The sequence below is a fragment of the Tamandua tetradactyla genome, chromosome 11, assembly GCF_023851605.1.
Source record: "Tamandua tetradactyla isolate mTamTet1 chromosome 11, mTamTet1.pri, whole genome shotgun sequence".
NCBI lineage: Eukaryota > Metazoa > Chordata > Mammalia > Pilosa > Myrmecophagidae > Tamandua > Tamandua tetradactyla.
The window spans coordinates 5,044,291-5,066,508 of record NC_135337.1 but is presented as its reverse complement, the minus strand read 5'-3'; the positions used below and the strand labels follow the sequence as shown (position 1 = coordinate 5,066,508).

Genomic DNA, 22,218 nt, shown 5'->3' with positions numbered 1-22,218 from the left:
AGTATAAAATGTCATCTATCTTATGGTGGTTGATTAAAGTAGGGGAGGGTGATAAAGAGATTTGGGCAGTAGGTTGTAATATAAAATAGGGATTTCAAGGACAGCCCCTCTGATAAAGATTAAATCCCAGTATTATAATAACCTCATGACTTAAAAACCCTGTCTTCTCACATGGCAAAAATATTTTCAAGCCTTAGATACAGATTCAGGCAGATGTCAGTACAGCATTCAATGCACAAAAGCATTTGGGCAGGCCTGTTAAAATTCAGTGTGTCCAGATGGGGTTTGTATCTTTCATTTGTTGTTCTCCCATTTTACCGCTTTGCAGTCCTGTCTTTTAGGTTCACCATCTGATACGTGATACCCATGTAGATTTTTATTTTCTGCTCTGCCTCTCATACTCCCTAATGTAGGGCTGATATCTTTTTGTTGTTGTTCCTGTTTTTCAACTTTTTTTTTATTGTGTAGAATAACATAGATACAAAGCAAAGAAATGAAAAAGCAGTGGTTTCAAAGCACTCTTCAATGAGTAGTTATAGGGCAGATCCCAGAGTTTGTCATGGGCTACCATATGATCCTCTCAGATTTTCCCTTCTAGCTGCTTCAGAATATAGGAGGCTAGAGGGCTTAGATATTTTATCATCACAGTTGACTTTTTTCCTTCTTTTTTTGTGAAAAACAAAACATACATACTAAAAAGCTATACATTTCAAAGCACAATACCACGATTAGTTGTAGAACATATCTCAGAGTTTGAATGGGTTACAGTTCCACAATTTTAGGTTTTTACTTCTAGCTGCTCTAAAAACTGGAGACTAAGTTATCAATTTGATGATTCAGCATTCATATTCATCATTAAATCCTATCTTCACTGTATAACTCCATCACCTTTACTCTTTCCATCCCTCTCTTTAGGGGTGTCAGGCTATGGCCATTCATAATTTTTCATATTGGAAGGATCTGTCACTAATACAGGGTAGGGAGATGGAACTATCTGATGTTCTGGAGAGGCTAGGCTAGGTTTCAGGACTTATCTGGGCCAGGGACCCATCTGGAGGTTGTAGGTTTCTGGAAAGTTACTCTAGTGCATGGAACCCTTGTGGAATCTTATATATTGAAGGGCTGATATCTTAACAAGGAAGGCATTGGCTCTGTGACTTTGGGTTGGGAATACAGATCGTCCTTTCTCCAGTAATAGTTCTCTTTTCCCTAAATTAGGATCGATTGGAGGCCTCTTCTTTGCAGTTGGCATCGCCCAGTATGCCCTGTTAGGATACTTCATCCGCTCCTGGAGGACCCTTGCTGTTATGGTTAACCTGCAGGGAACAGCGGTCTTTCTTTTGTCTTTGTAAGTAGTTTTCCTTTTAGAATTTGAATCTGGTAAGCAGAAGGAATGCCTTAAGAGGATGTGGGTCAATGAGCAGCCTTATTCCCTTTCAGGAGCTTGCCTGAACTGACATTGGTGAAGAACTAAATTCTGCAAGTGCTCCAATGCTTTGCAGCTCCTGGGAAGAGGAGATGCTTAATTAATTCAAAAAGCAGGTATCCCTTGTTTAAAGTAACCTCTCAGTAGACTGCCTTGAACCTTCAAATTGTTGACATAAAGAACCAGTTTCTTTTTTCACCTAAAGCCTCAAATTTAAAGGTCTTCAGGCTGGATCAGATCACGCGCTAGGTGTGCAGCCGCGGTGAGATGTTGTAGAACATTATATTCACGTTGACTATATAGTGGCATGTCAGGGCCTCTCAGGGTAGACTCTGGAAGAATCTCAGACATGGGAGAAATCCTTGGAGTAAATGGACTCCAAACAGTAAAGGGATGAGTCCTTGGCCAGGATGGGACTCTACAAATGATTCACCCAAGGGGTTGCACCATGATGCTCTAAGTACCCAAACGCTCCAAGGCAAGCCACCAACTTAGGCCCATCTCACCAGAGGTTTCTAATGGGGCTTATGAATGGTTTTCTCCCCTAAGGTATCACATCTCTAATTTTAACCATTAAAATTTGGGGAATAAATAAAATCTTCAGCCAGTGTTACCAGCTTTTCTTCCATGCCATAAAGTGAGGGATACCTGTAGCAGCATTTTAATTCAGATGGCTCTTTAACTTAGTAGCCCGTTATTTCATTTTCTACTAATTAAGATTTGGTGGAGGACTGAAGTGAAATTTGTTTGCATTCTACTTTTGGAAAAAAAGGGAAATAATTGTTAGTGGAAAAATGAATATATTTGAAATAACCTTTATAAAAAAGACAAAATTTATTAAATGCATCTAGTTATGGGAATTGGAGTGAGATTAATTTTATTAGAAAGGAAAACTAGCAAATTTCACCATCTTGTGTACTATAAATTTTTTGAAGTAATGTAAGGGCACCATGAATTAATAAGCATTCATGTAAATAACATTGACTAAATGAATTTTCTTTTAAAATATTTAATAAATCTTATATTTGTCAATTCATTCTAGCTCTCATCTCTCCTTCAATAATAGTGTGCCTTTAATGGGTGATCTAAGCTGTTCTCCTTTTCTTTTTCTGAATGTGTAGCCTTGGGTTTGTTACTCTTTAGTGCTAGGTGGGGACTTCTCCTTGGGGAATGAATTCAGGTCATGAAAACAGTGTACTCCAGGCAAACTGAGCTGCTTGTTGTACCCAGAGTGTACATTATGCTTTTCTACCTCTTTGCCTCTTACTCTTGCTTTGCCTGCTTTTAAATGCCCTTCTACCTTTTTTCTCTTTGATACTCAGCCTTCATGGATTGCTCAAATGCCACCCCCTCCATAAAGCTTTTCATGATCATACCCCCAGCTACAAGTCATTCCCCTTCTTTAATGAAATTCCATAGCACTTAACCTGTACCTTTCAAGTGGGCCTCCTCCTGCCTCACTCACACCAGAGCCATGTTTTCTAAACTGAGAGCTCTCTTACCGCAGGCTCTTTGCTCCATGATTACGTTTCCCCCAGCACCAGAGTCCAGAACCTTCCACACGATCAGTGCTTCGGGTCCACTGGACGAGTGTTGGCATGAAAATGATTCTTTGTCACCTTCAGAATTAGCCTATCAGTAATACAAGAAAAAATCACATTATTTTGAGTCACACCTTGCTTTTTTCACCAGAAATATTTTTATTTTTGTAGTGTATTGCTCAACTGTTTTTTTAGCTCTACAAAGCAGAACTTAGAAAAATTTGGCACAAACTTTGGATGAGTGAATGATGTATATATCATATATCCAGAAACATTATTTTTGAAAAAAGTTTCTCATTTTCAAAATACTTAATTTGAATAGTTTTGTTTTTTCTAAAATCCATGTCTCCTCAATTCACGGAGACCTGCTACCATTAGAGATGGTCCAACAACATTTTTGAGCAGCAGCAACGTGATTAAATGAATATTGTGACTTGGACGTTGGCCATACCATACAGCTTCCACTTTGAGGGCAGCAGGTCTTTGAATGTTCAAAGGCCTGCTTTTTCTTTTAAAAACATGTCTAACTGTTTTATATGCATAATTTGCACATTTTAGAAGTTGTATTCCCAAACTGATCCATTGCAACTAGGCAAACCTCTGTTCAAATTGCAGAGAAATAGGAGCTCCTAAGTTTACATAATCAAAATAAACACTCCCCCAAGTGGAAATACTTTTCTTAACTCCTCAGAGTCAAATTTTCAAAGCCTGTATCTCTCTCAGATATCTTTAAATAATTCTTTATAAATTTTTAAAGTAATTTTTATTGCTTATGAACAATTTTGAAAACTCAGGTTTAAAGGGGGAAAAATGACTCAGATTATCCAATGATAATGACTGTTAGTATGTTGGCATATTTCCTTCTTGGCTCTCTTCTCAATTTCCTCTCAATCTCAATCTTAGTTTTAATTTTTATCATCTACTTTCTAGTACATTCTTTCACCTATTTTTTTATCTCAAGTGCTTTCTCTATATATTCAACACCAAGAGTCTTCTTTCATGTTCTGCTTTGGTGTATTTAGATTAATCAGAATATTTTCCATTGTACTTCATATGTGGCCCACAGGTGATAGAGCCAGTTGATCCACATGATGGTAGATCTAGCTTCCAACAGAACAGTGTTTTACTTGATTATTTCCTTATTATGGCAGTCGTAATAATCAAATCACAGTCAAGAAGTAAATAAAAGGATTTTCCAGAGTGTGGTTGATGGCCTCTGTGTCTGCTTTTGGCATCAATCAGAAGCTGTGCACAAATAGTCTCTCCCCAGTTGCAGAACTCCTGGGAGAAACCCTTCCTTTTGTTCCCTTGTCTTTCCTTGGAGCACCTAGCACATTGTCCTGTACAAAATGGGAGTACTCGACGAAGGGTTGTTGATGGGCTGGCTTGTCCATTAAGATCCCGAATTCTGTAGTACTTGCTGCCAAATCACTGCCATTACTGAAAGGCGCAGCAAATTATAAAAGGCACATTACAGAGCCAAGAAATGTCAAATTAGATCAAAAGGTTCTTGACTTTACTATTTAATAAACTAAGGCTACCACGTTTCTTTGACAGTTTGTCTTTCTGGAACTGTGAAAAGGCAAAAAAAGATGTATGCTATTTAAATCTTGAAGCTGTTCGAAGTTGTCATCACAGTATAAATGTTCAATACTTTGTAGTTGTATTTGAAAATAACTGGTTTTTTTTGTAAATAGACATTAACCAGAAAATAATGTTTATCCTTTAAGGTCATGGGGATCAGGGAATTTCTTCAGGGTATATTAAAGGTAGTGTATGAGGTGATTCAACTATTTTAAAGCAGTAAACACTCAAAAGTAAGCAAGATGTGATAAACCCCGCTTTGCTTTTACGTTGTAGTCTTGAGATACTCTCTACGTCTTGAATAACCTATGAATATTTTAACAACATTCACCTTTTAAAAACATTTTTTTTTGTAAGATACTAAAGATCTGTTTCTTATTTGTAAGACTTTTTTGGAACATCAAAATCCTGTTTATCTAGGGTTTTAGTCTAACAACATCCAGCTGGAATTTAGAGCCATGTCTCCAGTCTGTGTTTTATGAAGAATTTGTGTTAACCAGTACAGACTTAACCTGCCTTTTACATATTAAATTTTAAAACTTTATGCTTAAAAAATAAAAGTATACTGTTTACATTTTTAGCCATTGTTTTGCAAACATGTTCTTGGTTTCCATCGATAAAGCAGGCCATCCTTTGATGTTGGCATACCACTGAAAGTAGCTCCTCCCTCCCCTCCCCCTTTCTCGCCCTCTCCCCGCCACCTCTACTCTGTCCCTCCTCTTTCTCTGCCTGTCTCTCTCGCTTCAAACCTAAGGTAGAAGGTCAAGCTTTAAACCTGACATCTCTCACTCGCATCATTGAAAAAGTCAAGCTTCAAACCTAACAGAGAATCCTTTGGGTGAGAGGATCAAAGAACTGTGTAGCTGATATTTCTCCTTCCTATGCATGTGTACCTAATGAATATACAGCCTTTAATGACGTCTCTTTCAGATTCATTCCTGAATCACCTCGTTGGTTGTACTCCCAGGGTCGACTGAGTGAGGCCGAAGAGGCACTGTACCTCATTGCCAAGGGGAACCGCAGGCTCAAGTGCACAGTCTCACTAACATACCCAGCCAACCGGAGCCACAAGGAGGCTGGGAGTTTCCTGGACCTGATCCGCTACCGTGTCCTCCTGGGACACACACTGATCCTGATGTTTATCTGGTAATCACTTATAAGAGGGGTTTTATTGTCTTCAGCAATTCAGGTTGCTGATCTTCTATTGATACTCTCCCTCTTTCATCAGTAGCATGAGGTTGTTTTCACAAGAACAAGGCACCTGCCCCTTAGTACCTGGTGTGTTGCACGCCTGTGCTTTTGCAGCTGTCTCTCTCAGGCTAGAGTGGGTGGTACCCGATGTGCAGTTTTACCGAATTTAAGTAAATAGACATCAGAAACACATCCCTGTTCATGAGATATCTAATGTAAATATTTAAGCAAAGAAAAAAAAAAAGTAAAGAAGAAACAAAAGAAAAAAGTCACACTAGAAATGGTAGAATTTCTAAATAGGACTTTAAAAATGCCTACTTTTAGTTTTGTTATTAAACGGTTCAGTAGCATATTCTAATTTCAATACCCTGTGCTGCATTTTAAATGGCATTCCCACTCCCTTTAACTCACAGGAGTGGGCTAAATGTTATCCCTTGATCAGATGGGATCCTGGGAGTTTGAAAACCATATATGCAAGTCAATGAATGAATTGATTAGCATCCTCTGAACCTGATTTTCTAGGTGCTTCCCTTATTCCAACCTGCCTCTCCCAGTACTCTCAGCAGTAACATAAAATGGCATTGAATGAATCAGGATGCATTAAATAGTTTGACTTAACAAGTGAAGTTATAGGAAGGGAAATGGAGGAATGGAAGGTAATGCATAGAATGTGCGTATGTTTTTATGTTGTATATTCTGCTAAAGTGCAGTAAATATTATCTGGCACAATAGTGAACATGCACATCATAGTTTCTGGTCTAAAGGATTTATATGGACTTGCTATGAAGGTTATGTGGAGAGCTACATTTTTATGTTGCAATAAGGGAAAGTGATTTTATATGAAATCACTCTTACGTGTAAAGCTAGAAAAAAGCGGTAGGCTGAGAATAAGAAGCTGTGAAGATATTTTTTTATATAATGATTCTCTCTTTCTACCCAAGCAGTAGCTGTCACCTATGGGCAGGGGCCCTGATACACCAAGCACTGGTTGTCATCTGTATATGGGTAGGGGCCCTGATACACCAACTGTTGCATCCCTCACAGAACCACTGCAGTACTGGGAATATCAGAGATGCATAATAGATGTTGAATGAAGGATACAGGCTTGGAGCCCTGGGGAGTAAGGGGACCTTTGAAAGCCAAACCTAACAGCATAGCATAGAAATACTTAATTGTGAAGTCCTGCCTATCTAAATACAGATATTTGTCGAGTATGTTCAGGTAGTTAGGGCTCCATAAAACTCTGCATTTGCATATCATATAAACAATCAGTCCAACTCAAACCCTCTGCCCCTGACAAGTACCTACTTGTTGAAGATTATTTGCTTTTTTTTTAAAGGTTTTAAATAATAATAACTTTTGGGTCTTAGCCTTCAGAGAATGTAAAGGGTAGACTTAACAGCCAAGGAGATCATCGCTATTTACTTTATGACTTGAAAAGCCAAAGGAGCTCTTCTCAAATAAACTTCTCCCTCAACGCAGGATGTTAGAACGCATGCTAATAGAGACAGTGTCATGCCGTCTACTGCCTTTCATTTTGGAGATGCTCTAAAATTCTAAAATCTCTTCTAGGGATATGTCATTGAAGAAAGCCCTGTTTGGAGGGTAAAATTATACCTCTGTGTTTAACGTGTTCCTGTGTTTATTTTTCCCACAATAGTACCTTTTTAAAATAGTTCTTTGATCCCCTAAATACGTTGTTAAATATTACGCAAGTGCCTTACATTTTGTTTGGGGCACATAAGGAGGATTGAAGTGGCTTTAGTAGCTGTAATCATGGACCCTGATGACTAAGAGCCATCAGGAAGGCTTGCAGAGCAGAGGCCCAGCCACGGGACGTTAAGGCCTCCTTTGCTCCATATGCCTACCGTTCTCTCTCACTGCCACCTGCTAACTAGATTCCTATGTTGTCCTGAGCTGGTTTTGTGTATTCCTGCCCCGACTTCATATCATCACACTTTGGTTTAAGTAGGTGTGTACTCTTTTCGTGGCTGGAATTAATTTACTGGAATTTATGTTTTAAATGCAAAGTGAACACATGCTAACACGTACAACACGACAGGAAATAGCACCACATAATAGAAGTGTCTCTACTGCAGATAAAAAGGATTTTGAAAATACTGTAGAAAACTTCATTGATTTAAATTTGTTTGGCCTGCTCCTTACACGCAGGGTGCCTGGGAGACAGAGAAAACAGACAACTCAATATCATTTTGCCATCTTTGCAGGTAATGCCCTGGCTACAGCACAGTTCACTGTCCTTAGTATCTAAGCCACAGTGACAGCTCTACCCCAATGAGAAGTGATGGGCAGTAGCGGCTGCCCCTGACTTATTTACTAGAGAGAGATGAACCCCGAACTAGTCTAGTTCCAGAGTCCCCTCTTCCCTCCTCCCCATCCTGCTCCCCTGACTTGGCTCACTCTGCTGTTCTGGCTGAGATGGAAATAAAGCTTTCCCTTTCCTGCTGGATCTCAAGCTCATTAGACTTTTTCAAAGGAAATCTGAGGAGCAGAAAATGAGAATCTCTCCTTAATAAAAGCTTGTCATATTGAATTGCAAAAGCACAAAAACTGATGAACTTACAAAACCCAGGTATTTTTCTCGGTTTGTATAGAAATGTGTGTTTTCATATGCTAGTAAAGCCGAGTTTTAGGGTTTATTTGGTTATTACTTTTTTTTAAATAATGCCGTTTACTAGCCACAGAACTCCCTGGCTTGGCGCTGGAGACTGGCACGTTCATTGGCTTAGCTCCTCGGCTCCTTCGTTCCCGTTTGCAGGAGAGTGGCTCAGTGCCTGCCTTCTTCAGCACCAGGGCCAGTGCCTAGCACGGTGCCCGCCACCCTGGAGCACTCCCTCAGTGCTTGCTTTCTCAACAGCTTGCATCCATAAACTAATGGCTTTTCAAAGGGCTCCTCCCCAGTCGGCTCACAGAGGATGCTACCTGTGCCCTGACCCTTCACTCTTCTTTCCTGTTGTTGATGTCTACAATAGGTGCACCTGCTGGATGCTGGGTGCTGGATGGCGCTAAGAATGTGGGCTGAGAAGTGCCTGGGGCCTCAGGTATCAGAGTGCCAGCCATGCTGGCGAGTGACTGCTGCAGGTCCCGTCACTTCTCAGCCCACATGCCGTCACCATCCTTTGTGGGCTTCCTCCGTGACAGGTCTTTTCTGGAGTTGTTTTGTTAACACCACAACTGCCTACAGCAAATATTTCAAAACCTGTTGAAATAAAGACCGAAGAGATTCGTTATCTTCTATTAAATGTAAAAATGCTTGACTAAAGCACATTCGAACAATTTATTTCCTTGACCATTTGCTTTCCATACTCTATAAATATTGCACAAATAATTTCCAAGTCCCTTTTGTTTTTTCGTAGTCTAGGAATTTAGAGTGAGTTAGAAAGGTTGGTTAGGAGTTAGTCTTAGTCCTTGAGGAAGAGCATGTTATATTGAACTCATGTTTGTATCTTCTTTGGCAAATCCTTACATGTCTGTTTTTGATGTTGTCTTCCTTGTCTCTTCCCTTCTGGCGCTTTAACACGGACCGCAGGTTTGTCTGCAGTTTGGTGTATTACGGCCTAACTCTGAGTGCAGGGGATCTAGGTGGGAATATTTATGTCAGCCTGGCTTTATCTGGCCTCATCGAGATTCCATCCTACCCTCTCTGCATCTACCTGATGAACCAAAAATGGTGAGTATAGACTAATATGAAGTATACCATATAGACGGTATACACATGTGTTTATACACACACACACACACACAGTGCCTAAATAGTATAGTCTTTGTCCATATGATGTATCTGCTAATTGCCATGTTGTATGAGAGTTCCTTTCCGTCCAAATACAGTTAGAATTAACTTTTTTTATTTGTTTGTTTGTTTATTTTTTTTTCTTGCATGGGTAGGCACCAGGTTCGAACCTGGGTCTCCGGCATGGTAGGTGAGAACTCTGCCTGCTGAGCCATCGTGGCCCAACCAGAATTCACTTTTTAGTGTAGTATTTCTTAGACTTCATGTTTCTGTATAGGTTTTTAAAACATTTTTTTTTTGTATGCTATAAGGAGGGGTGCTATTTCATTATTTTTCCATGGGAGTATCCCATTAATTGCAGCACCATTTGTTGAATTTCTGTTTGCTTGTTCTCTGATTGCTTGTTTTGCTTGCTTGTTTGTTTTTGGGGAAGTGCGTGGATTAGGAATTGAACCCAGGTCTCCTGCATGGTAGGCGAGAATTCTACCACTGAGCTACCCACGCACCCCCTTTAAAACAGTTTTGGAAGGCATTTACCATTTGACAATTTTGAGCTAGGCTATGTGTTAATTGTTAGTTCCAGTAGATGAGATTTTTAGTTATATGTAGATAGAAATCCATCAGCCCAATTTATATTATTTAGACGTTCTTACAGGAGGACAAAGGACTGAAGGAACTAGACTTTTTTTTACTTCCCAAGACCCCTTAACTTTGTTGAGGGGAGAATATATCCTGCTTTCGTTACTCGTTGTTAGTTCACATGGCTTTGAATACTTTTTAAAAGTTATTTGAAAAAAAAGAAAGAAAAGGAAAAAAAAAAAGTTATTTGTAGAGCACCTTTTCCTTGGTGAGTGTTTTCAGAGATCTTCTATTAGCCCCTGGTGAAGGCAACCAAAAATCCCATTCTGTGTGAGTTAGGAATCAGTTAGATTGCCATTTCTTATGCTCCAGAAATCATTATTTTAGCCAAAAAACAAGCTTTATTTAGCATTGTACTTGGGGCTGTTGTCATGGGTTTTGAGCTTGGGGTATTTTGAAAGGGCGGTTTGATTCTGTTCAGCTGTAGGTGTTTCTATCAGGAATGTGTTTTCAGTTGTCCCTGCTGACCCTCTGTAAGTGACTGCAGCTTACTGTCACCACGGACCAAGAGATAATTAAGGCATTATACTAAGAAATCTTTCCCCAACATCCCTAGTTGTACCATATGCCCCTCCCTTGTGCTCCTGTGCTTCTTGTGCGTGCATCTAATGACCACTTGTGCCATAAAAGAAGCTGTAGATGCAGGTGTCACATGTCCTTCTGTCTCTGGTGCCTGTTTAGCATGGCGTCTGTTACCTGAAAGGTGTTTGATGCTGATTGTTAAATTAAGCAGATTGGCATGGGGAAGGAGACTGAAGACATTCGCTGTCTGTCAGCGACCGTCACCAGGACCGGGATTAACAGATGAAGCCAGAGGAAGGAAAGCTGGACCTGGAGTCAGGCCGGCCGTTAGTCGGGTGATTTTGGTAGACTACACTTCTAGGCCTTCATGTCCCTATCCTTTAACTAGGGACTATAAGATCCACCTGGTAAAATTGTTATACACGTCAGAAGTGAAACCGTGGCCCCTAGCGGAGCATCTGGCGTTTGCTGCGGGCCGTGGTGAAGGGAGGCTCACTAGTGTTGCCGCCCTTCCAAGTCAAGAGCACGTGCTTGGAAATTACTTTTCTCACTTAATTCTGACTTATTAACAAGGAGCTTTTTTTTTCTGCTTGTATTTTTAAGAAAGAGAAGTTTATTTTGACATTATTTAAAAATTTTGGCTAGTTAAGCCTCAAGAAACCAGAAAATGAAATGAACTAGAAAACTCTCTTCTCCATGTTTCAGTTTCATTCTCTAGAAGATGGAGAACATAACAGTACATGCCTTATAGGCTTTGTTATTGAGAGTAAATAAGATAATAGATGAAAAGCATTTAAAGCAGTACATCGAGCATAGCAAACATTCAAGGAAATAAATAGTACTAATCTATGCTCCGTTCCCTCACATGTTATTTGTTCCTGCCATCAGACAAGTTCTCCTTTGTTTTATGATGGTTATTTATGTTTTGTTTTAATCAATCTCCTAATTGACTAATTAGGAGTCACATTTGCCAACTACTTTTTTAAAAAGTTGAACATCTATGATGAAACTGAGGACATTATACACGGGGGGTTGGAAGAAAGAAACTGCTGAATTTATAAGATCCCTAGCGGGAATGTGTAATTTCTTTTTATTCTTTAGGTTTGGTCGAAAGCGGACATTAGCAGCATCTCTGTGCCTAGGAGGCCTAGCCTGTCTTATTGTCATATTTCTTCCAGAAAAGAAAGGTACGGCTTTTAAATTTCTGCAAGGGTTTTGAACAGCGGTTTTATTACAATGATCTCAATATAGCAGAGAGATTACCATATGCCATGCTTCATTTCTGTGAGTGCATATTATTTAGCAATTGTGTAGAGTATAATGGGCCAGATTTTGTTCTACTGACTAAACTATTCTCTGAGTGAATAATGTGCTTAGAGGTGCACTATTAATTCTTTCAGTCTATTAAGGCGCCATCTGGGGTGGCTGGAATGCAGTACTAGAGAGGTGAAAGTTATTTATTTGATGGTGAAGTGAACTGGTTAGCTCTATACAGAGAAAAGCTTTGCCCAAGACTGCAGATTGCCCTTGTCCCAGCCTGTCACAGCGTCAGAGAGCGAGTCGCTGAATCTCACCTGTCGCTTTGGCACCCCTCAAAAGCTCCATGAGTACTTCCAGGCTACCTCAGTCACAGCAACCTCAAAATAACATTCATTGTTGTGACATCCTCTTGGTCTTATGCAAAATATGAACAAACATGTTTAGAAAACTTTGGGATTTTTATATTTTATGTATTTTGTATATCTTTGCTATGTAAACGGCTTTGAAAAAGTCTGCAAAAAGGTTTGGGTAATGTACGTTGGTACAGTAACACAATATTGTGAATGTAATTACTGTCATTAGATTATGAAATTTAATAAAGTGTGCCACTAAATGGGAAATGTTGAATTTTATATATGTTACTGCAATGAAAAGTTTAAAAAGGGGGAGGAGGTCCCTCTGGCATCCTCTTCCACCCTGATTGCTGCCCCTGTATTGAAATTCTGTGGAAACTGCTAGTTCTCAGCCTTTTTTTTTTTCTTTTGCATTAACACACCTGAGGCATGCCAACCATTGAACTGAGGACTGTAGTTTGGCACTGATTTTCAACAATAGTGGGTCACGACAGACTCTCATCTGCCCGGGTCTATGGTACAACGCAAGTCCTATTTTGGGGGCTGCTGGCTTTTGATAGGGCTGTGTTACAGAGCCTGCAGTCCAGGTGAGAATCATTGTCACAAGGCTGAACATAAAATCTTGCTAACTATTGGAATTGCTGCTGAAGAATTCAACAATTCGTTTCCTGTTGGAGCATATTTTTTAAATGCACCTTGGGTAAACTGCTTCTCATGTGAGTTGTGCCAGGGTCTCATTGAATGCTCTGAGGCCATGTGTTTTACTTCTTGTGTAACACTTCAGTGAAACTCTTGTGTTGCTGGTTGGTGGCTGAAGTTCTGCGCTTTGAATCCAGACTGCAGTTTGCTCATTGGCTGGGATTTTCTCCACTATTTAGAACAGCCTTATGATGATTTTCATAGAATAATGGAAACTAGAGAATTGTTTGCCTGTTTTCTTAAGCCAGTTGACACCTCTGCAAGTACTAAGTAGAGTAGAAAATCCTCAGCTGTTGCCCTGCCATAGGCGTGTAGAACTAGATGTCCAGTTCTGTTTGTCTGAGGCAAAACAATAATGGACTTTAAAATCATTGTGGCTTTATGTTCAGCAGATTTCGTTTTTCATAGGTGACTTGGGAATTCATTTTCTCACCCTCTATATTCCAGTGTTCTGTTTATCACTTTATAGAGAAAAGCTTTTCATTGTTACTCTAAATATACCTGTAATCAGTCACATCTCTGCAAGCCAAATCATTTAATGTCCTTCCTCCCTCCTAATTATTTGCACACTCTCGATAACCTGACTTCCTAGGACACTGTATATGGCCCTTGAAATGATCTCTTATAAACAACAAAACCAAAACCCATAGCAGATTGTGCTCTCCCATCTAGATAGTAATCTTTGCCTACTTCTAACCTTAGAGCAGTCTGAACCCATTCTTGATTGTGCCTCTTTGATGGGCACTAGGTAAGAAACATAGCACAGCAGAATGCTTTTCCCACTCTGCAGGTGTGCCTCAGGCGTCTGATACCTCCATTATACTTAGAGAAGTGTCCTCTAGTCTCTTTTTGAAGTTTGCCAGGGAGAGAAATTCCATAATGTCCCTTAGTAAATTATTTCTGCTTTGAATACCCATTACTGTTAGAATGATCCTCTCCCACTACAGTTGGGTCCATTTCTTTTCATTGTATTCATCACTAGAGACAAGAGAAGAGATGGTGACCCTTTATTTTATTTATTTATTTTTTTGCATAATCTTTTCTACACTTGAAGACAGTCATTTAGCCATTCCTGAATCTTCTCTTCTGGCAGCTTAAAAATATTTGTTCTTTAAATTTTCGTTGCAACTACGATATTTATTCCTTAAAATATTGTGATAATTTTCTTACAAATCCCTCAGTGTTTCAAAGTTTTGAGTTCTAAACTAAATGTTTAAAAGTTCTGATAAATTCATACTAAGAAAAATACCTAGTTTGAAAAATTCTGTTAGCATCTTGTATCAGTATAGAGACCATTAATTTTCTCACTGCTTTTTGTGCTCATTTGCCGTTACTTTTTTGCTCCAAACATATTTCATTCTGTTCTTTCTGCTGACTCATGTGCCCCTCTACATACCACTTTTTTGTGGCATTATTGATGATTTTGGTTCTGTGTGTCTCAGGCATTTATTGGTACTGTGACACTATACCTCTAGGAGTAACAGCTAATAAGCTAGAAAATAGATTGTTTGGCATTTCCCAGCATGTGGTACATAATTATTAGGCAAGAATGCCCTGCCCAATATATATTTGCACACGCTGGCCTCTAAGAAAATGTTCTCCCCTGGGGGTAATATTACCAGGTGGCCACTAACTTATTCCATAGATTAGTTATGCATTTTTTAAACTTGTTTTAATTGTATAGTATCATATATATACAAAGCAAAGAAATAAAAAAGCAATAGTTTTCAAAGCACTCTTCAACAAGTGGTGACAGAACAGATCCCAGAGTTTGTCTTGGGCTACCATACAATCCTCTCATATTTTTCCTTCTAGCTGCTCCAGAATATAGGAGGCTAGAGGGCTTAAATATTTATCATCACAATTTACTTTTTTTCTTTCTTTTTTTGTGAAAAATAACATATATACAAAAAAGTTAAAAATTTCAAAGCACAGCACCACAATTAGTTGTAGAACATTTCAGACTTTGACATGGGTTATAGTTCCACAGTTTTAGATTTTTACTTCTAGCTGCTCTAAAATGCTGGATATTGAAAGAGGTATCAGTGTAATGGTTGAGCATTCATATTCATTTGTTAAGTCCTATCTTCCATATATAATTCCACCATCACTTTTGATCTTTCCATACCTCTCATTAGGGTTGTTTGCACTATGACAGTTCTAAATTTTTTATATTGGAAGGGTCTGTCACTAATATGGGTTAGGGAGATGGATCTATCTGATGTTCTGGAGAGGCTGGGCTAGGTGTTAGGATGTATCTGGACCAGGGACCCATCTGGAGGTTATAGGTTCCTGGAGATTACTCTAGTGCCTGGAATCTTATATATTGCTCTAGGTGTTCTTTAGGATTAGCTGGAATGGTTGGGGGTTGGCAGGTTATGAAAGGTAGTAAGGTCTAACTGAAGCTTGCATAACAGCAACCTCCAGAGTAGCCTCTCGACTCTATTTGAACTCTCTCTGCCACTGATACTTTATTAATTACACTTCTTTTCACCCTTTTGGTCAGCATGTACTTGTTGATCCCATAATGCCAGGTCTGGATTCATCCCTGGGAGTCGTCTCCCATGTCGCCAGGGAGACTTTCACCCCTGGATATCATATCCCACGTAGTGGGGAGAGTAATGATTTCGCTTGCAGAGTTGGGCTTAGAGAGACTGAGGCCACATCTGAGCAGCAACAAAGGTCCTCCAGAAGTAACTCTTAGGCAGGCCTATAGGTAGGCTAAACGTCTCTGCTACCTACATAAGCTTCACAAGAGTAAGCCTCATGATCAAGGGTATGGCCTATTGATTTGGGTGTCCCTGAATTTGATACCCTATCAGGGGATACCTTGATGATAAGGTTTAATAGTTTGATAAGGTTTAATAGTTCCATATTCTTTCTCCCCTCCCTCAGGGGACTTTACCAATACTTGTTGATTATCTGCTGAATATACTCCAGGATGTTTCCAGGCAATGCAATAATCTATACAGGATTAAAGGACCTCTTTCTTATTCTGGGCTCTCTGTGTTTCAGTTGTTCAAATGAGCTATACAGATAGGTTGAATTAGATTATGCACTACAGAAAATTTCAGTTCCAGATCAAATAAACCTTTCTTCCATTGGTCTCAAAGAGTATATGTGGTTCTGAAATATAGACACTGTCTTCCTTACCCCTATGTTCTGAATTACTTTAACCCCAGCCTGTTTGGCTTCGTTCTTATCTTTAAATAACAGGTGATTTATATAAAACAGCCTCTCAAAATCCAGAAATAATAATCACCATTCTGGACTTAACGTGTTTGCTCTAAAAGCTTACAGACTAGGCTCCTGTTTTCTTATAAGCATTTTCTAAAGGTGACTATACCATTGTTGTTCTTTTGTTTCTGGCTTATTTTGCCTCACCAAATGTTCGAGATGTTCATTCACGTCATTACGACTTTGTCCTTTTTGTAGCAGCACAACCTTCATTCGTAAGTATATGCCATCAGTTACCAATCTATTTCTCCATCAGTGCATCCTTCAGCCACCTGCATTCATCAGACATCATGTAGAGGGCCCAAAGTCCACAGTCCATTAACATTCTCAATTTTAGGTTATCATGCATTTTTATCTGATGTCTCTCCTGGCTTGGAGGATTATAATTAATTATAATTATTATGGCTACTAAATATGAAGTGCCAACGATGTGTAGGGTTCTCTTTATATATAGAAGTTATTAGATATTAAGCCTTATTTTGTAAATAAGGAATAAAGAAACTAAAGCAACATGTCAAGCCACTTGCTCAGGGTTACATATAAAATTCAGATTTCAGGTCTTTCTGATCTAAAGTCATTTCCCTTTCAGCAGTGCTGTCTTGTCATCTTTGAATTTAGGAACAAGGTACTCAATGATCATAGTGAAACTATAGTCTTAGAGGATTAATGCCATCTCATGAGGAATTGGCTAAGGTCCAAGAATCTGGGTTGTCAGAGTGGCAGTGGGCTCTCATTGGCAAGGAAGTTTATGGTAGTTTTGGTCCTGTCAGAGAATTTGAACACCAGGAGGTCATGGCACATGGCTAGATGAACAATTTTGTAGTTAAAAGGAGTGTCTTCAGACTCAGCTCTAATGAAACCTTTATATCTCATTTCTTACCTCAACTTTGGTCTGCCCATTCTTTATTCATTTGACTTCTCTAATGCCTAATATATAAAGATAGTATTCATAAACAAGAGCCATTTCCTGGCCTCAAAGAGCTTATAATTTAGTGAGAGAAATGTTTGATTCAAAAATAGTGATAAAAGAAGAGATCAGATGAGAATTGACAACAAAATGCTATAGGAACCAGCTATCCTCCTGCTTTAAACAACTTTGAAACTAAATAAGATATGAGAATGGTAGTTTTCAGGTATTGGTCAACAGGGTCAACAGATTCCTGAGGGAAAAGAAACAAGCAGTGTGATCTCTAAGAGTATCCTGCCTTTGGTTTACCAAGCTACAGTACAGGGAGAGGGAGGGAGCACAACAAAGCCTGATATTCTTCCTAAACTAAGGAAATATAATCTGAATCTTGGGAAACCAAGATGACTAGAATTTCTGGGCAAATACTAGAGAGGAGTAAGCAACAGTGGGGAGCTCTAGATCTGATCTGTGCGTATGAGGACCTGTGCATGCATATGAGGAAATTACTGAGGCCAGGAAAAGGACCACCAGAAAGGAGCAGGTGGAACAATCCTTAGAATACAGGACCATGAATTGTTTATGTTCCCATATAAGATAGAGAATAGAGAAACAATAGAGAAAATCTACAAAAACAAAAGTTGGTTCTTTGAAAAGATCAATAAAAGCAACAAACCTTTGGCTAGATTGGCCAGGGAAAAATTGAGAGGATTCGAATTATGGAAATTAAGAACAAAGGAGGGTCATCACTACCAACCTTACAAAAATAAACTAGAGTACAAGGGAATATTATGAACAATTGAATGCCAATCAATTAGATAGCTGATGAAGTGGACAAATTCCTAGAAAAATGCAAACTACTGAAACTAATCCAAGAAGAAATAGAAAATATGAATAGTCTATAAACACTAAATACATTGAATTGGTAATAAAAAAAACTACCCAGAATACTCCCCAAAGTGATCTATGGATTCAGTACAATCCCCATCAGTGTTTAAGTGGCCTTTCTTGCAGAAAGGGAAAAACTATACTCAAATTCATAAGGAATTGCAAGAGGCACCAAATGGCCAAAACAATTTGAAAAAGATAAACAATGTTGGAGGACCCAAACTTCCCAATTTCAAAACTTGGTACAAACTTCATTAATCATAACAATGTGGAAAAACAAACAAACAACAGTGTGAAAGTACTTGCATGGGATAGACATACAGACCAATGGAAATAAAATTGAGAATCCATATATAAACTCTTAAATTTAAAATCAGTTGATTTTTGACAAGAATGCCAAGACCATTCAAGAGGTTAGGGTTGGGGAAGGATAGCCTTTACAACAGATGGTGCTGGGATAGCTAGACAACAAAATGTCAAAGAATGAAGATGAACCCTACCTTACTCCATAAGCAATATTAACTCTAAATGGAAAAATGACTCAAATAAAAGAGCTAAAACTATAAAATTATTAGAACAGAACATCGGGGTAAATCTTCATGACCTTTAATGGATTCTTAGTCTTTAATAAGTGGATTAAGTTTACAGTGGATTCTTAGTCTTTACAAAAAAGCTTGAACAACACCTGAAAAAGTAGATTAAATGGACTTTTCAAAATTAAAAACTTTTGTGCATCAAGGACATTTTCAAGAAAATGAAAAGACAGCCTACTGAATGGGAGAAAATATTTTCCATTCGTATTTGTTAAGGGTCAACTAGCCAGAATATGTAAAGAACTCTTACAACTCAACAACAACAACAACAAAAACACCTAACTTTTTAAATGGGCAAAGGAATAGACATTTCTCCAGAGAATACATACAAATGGTTGATAGACACATGAAAAGTTGTCGACAGCTTTGATCATTAAGGAAATGCAAGTCAAAACCACATGAGAGTTTCCCAGTGCCTGCCCATGTTAAAAAACAAACAAACCACCACCACAACAACAAAGAATCCACATGAGAGGGCAGTGCTTTGGTGGCTCAGTGGCATAATTCTCACCTGCCATGCCAGAAACCCAGGTTCGATTCCCAGTACCTGCCCATGCAAAACAAAACAAAAAATCCCTCATGAGACATGACATCATCAACGTGATGACATAAGAACCCTCCCGAGAAATTCAGTGAATAAAAGGACAGATCCCACTTGCTTAGAACTCTGGAGGACAGTAGAGACTGGAAGACTCCACAAATGCTGAATCAAAGGAAGGGGAAGACATCAAGTAGGAAACTTCCATCCTAAACCCACTGGTCCATTCCTTCTCTCACTCAGTCCTGTGCAGCTTGAGTGTTGCTCAGAGTCAGTGGCCCAGGTCCATCCCACCTCCCACTGGCTTCAGCAGCAATAGAATACTGCACTTATCCAAGCACATTGTCCTGAGTCCACAGAGACCCGGGTGGAGCACAAGCCACCAAGGAGTACTGCATACAAAGGGCCCCTCGGACGATAAATGACAGAGAGAGACATACATGGTAAAACTGTGGCTAGAAAGTGCTGTGCTCAATCCATTTTCTATTGACTGGACTACATAAATGCAAAATGGACCTCTCTGAAGTGACCTTCATTTCTAAATTAACCCCATCTGCCTCCTGGGGTGGGTTTCCCTAACAGAAGAAACTGGAGGCAGAAAAGCTTCACAGGTAGAAAAAAAGGGGAAGAAGGTGTTTGAACTGCTGTAAGACAGGAGGGTCCTAGGAATGAAAAGAGTAAGAAGAACTGTGCACTTAACAGGAGATAATTTAAACAAATCATAGGGGGAGGGGAGAAAATTCTGCACAAAAGCAAACAGAACAGATCAAGATTCCCAGAGAAGGAACAAAGGAAAGGAAGTTTCTTCCTGGATGTGAAATAATTACACAGAAAGTGCAATCTTAATTATACCACCTATCCAGGGCAAGAATCAGATGAAGAGCTGAGAAAATCTGATCAGTTAAACATGGACTATTCTAAAGGTCTAGAAGAAGTTGGACCAATAGTCAAAAGAAGACCTTTAACACAAGGCCAATCAACAATAAAACCCAAGACAAGAGGGAGAAACTGACTTTCAGAGTTAACTAGTCAAGATAATCAGATGCCTAGACATCAGCAAAAACTTATAAGCCATCCTAAGAAATAGGACAATATGGCTTAGTCAAGGGAACAACATAAAACTTCAGAGAAGACACAGAATTTGAAACAACAAATTAAAGAAGTTCAGACAAATTTAAATAAATTCAAGGAGATGAAAGAAAATATGCATAAAGAGATAAAGGATATTAAAACAACAGTGTGTGAGGATAAAGAAGAATTTGAAAGTATAAAGAGAAACAACAGAAATTATGGAGATGTATTTTAATCTCTGCTATTTTAATAGCAGAGATTAAAAATACACTGGAAGCATGCAGAAGCAGATTTGAACAGTCAGAAGAAAAGATCCATGAACTAGAAGACAGGACCTTGAACTGATACAGTCAGTAAAACAGATAGAAAAAAGAATAGAAAAAATTGAGCAGTGTCTTTGGCATTTGAGTAACTGCAAGAAGCATGCAAACAAACATGTCATGGGTGTCCCAAAAGGAGAAGAGAAGGGAAAAGGGACAGAAAGAATATTTGAGGAAATAATGGCTGAAAACTGCTGCTGTTATGAAAGACATAAATATACTTGTCCAAGAAGTGCAATGTACTCTAAACAGAATACATCCTGATAGACCTACTCCAAGTGGCATACATTCTAATCAGAATGTCAAATGCCAAAGATAAAGAATTCTAAAAGCTGCAAAAAAAGTGATTCATCACATATAAGGTATCCTCAATAAGACTAAGTGCTGATTTCGCATCAGAAGCCATGGAGGCGAGAAAGCAGTGGTATATATTCAGCGTACTAACAGAGAAAAACTGCTAGCCTAAAATTATTTATCTGGCAAAAGTATCCTTCAAAAATGTGGAAGAATATAAAATATTCACAGATAAACAGAAATTGAAAGACTTCATCAATAGGAGCCCTTCCCTGCAGGAATTATTGAAGAGAGGTCTGCAGGTTGAAAGGAAAAGACAGGAGAGAGTGATTTGAGGTAATGTGAAAAAATAGGAAGATTACCAGTAAGGTTACCTAAAAGGGTAAATGCAAAACCCAATGTTACTGTATCCTCAATATACAACTCTTTTTAAAATTTTTATAAAAGTGACTCTATTTTGAAATTATTATAGGAGTCAGAATTATTTTTGTCCCACTTTATCATCTTATATTTTGCATGTCCATTTCCTTGTAGGAAAAGGCATATTTCATGATAATGGACATGCAAAATATAAGGTGATAAAGTGGGACAAAAATGACATAAGAGGGGAAACAGGTATGGGAGCAGAGAACATGTATGCTATTGAAGCTAAGTTGTTATCTTTTCAGATTAGTAAGTTAAAACCTTGGGGTAATGACAGAGAAATAAATTTCAAGAAAAATCAGTTATTTCTTGAGACAAATGAAAATGAGATTGCAGCATGTCAGAACTTATGGAATGCAGCAAAAGCAGTGCTGAGAGGAAAATTTATGGTACTAAATTCTTACAATAAAAAAGAAGAAAGAGGTAAAGTCGAAGACCTAAGTACACAACTGAAGGGACAAGAAAAAGAACAGCAGATCAACCACGGAGCAAGCAGAGGGAAAGAAATAACAAAGATTAGTGTAGAAGTAAATGAAATTGAGAGTAATAGAACAATAGAGAGAAATAACAAAAAGCTGATTCTTTGAAAGCATCAATAAAATTGACAAACTATTAGCTAGGCTAACAAAGCAAAAAAGAGAAGACACAAATAAATAAAATCATAACTGAGAGGGGGGACATTACTACTGACCCCACAGAAATAAGAAGGATCCTAACAGGATACTGTGAACAACTGTAGGCCAACAAATTAGATGATTTAGATGAAATGAACAAATTCCTAGAAAGACATGAATAACCTATACTGACCTTAGAATAAATAGAAGACCCCAACAGATCTCAAAATTAAAAACTTTTGTTCATCAAAAGACTTTTTCATAGCCGATCAAATGGTATCTACGTTTTTAATACTTAGAATTTAAGAACTTTTCTATTTGAATATTATTCAGCCACAAAAAGAAATGAAGTATTTATACATGCTGCTAC

General features: G+C 38.6%; 1 protein-coding gene across 3 annotated transcripts in view; it reads left to right on the top strand.

The window, feature by feature from the left end:
• SLC22A15 (solute carrier family 22 member 15) overlaps positions 1–22,218 on the top strand; it is a 106,187-nt gene that overhangs the window by 64,380 nt on the left and 19,589 nt on the right. For all 3 annotated transcript variants that reach the window (XR_013159192.1, XR_013159193.1, XM_077119784.1), the window contains exons 5-8: positions 1,219–1,348; positions 5,482–5,697; positions 9,293–9,433; positions 11,756–11,841. Coding sequence is in view for 1 of the 3 variants with exons in the window: in XM_077119784.1 (XP_076975899.1) it covers positions 1,219–1,348; positions 5,482–5,697; positions 9,293–9,433; positions 11,756–11,841 (573 nt within the window). In the remaining 2 variants the exon portion in view is untranslated. The remainder of the gene's footprint in view (positions 1–1,218; positions 1,349–5,481; positions 5,698–9,292; positions 9,434–11,755; positions 11,842–22,218) is intronic.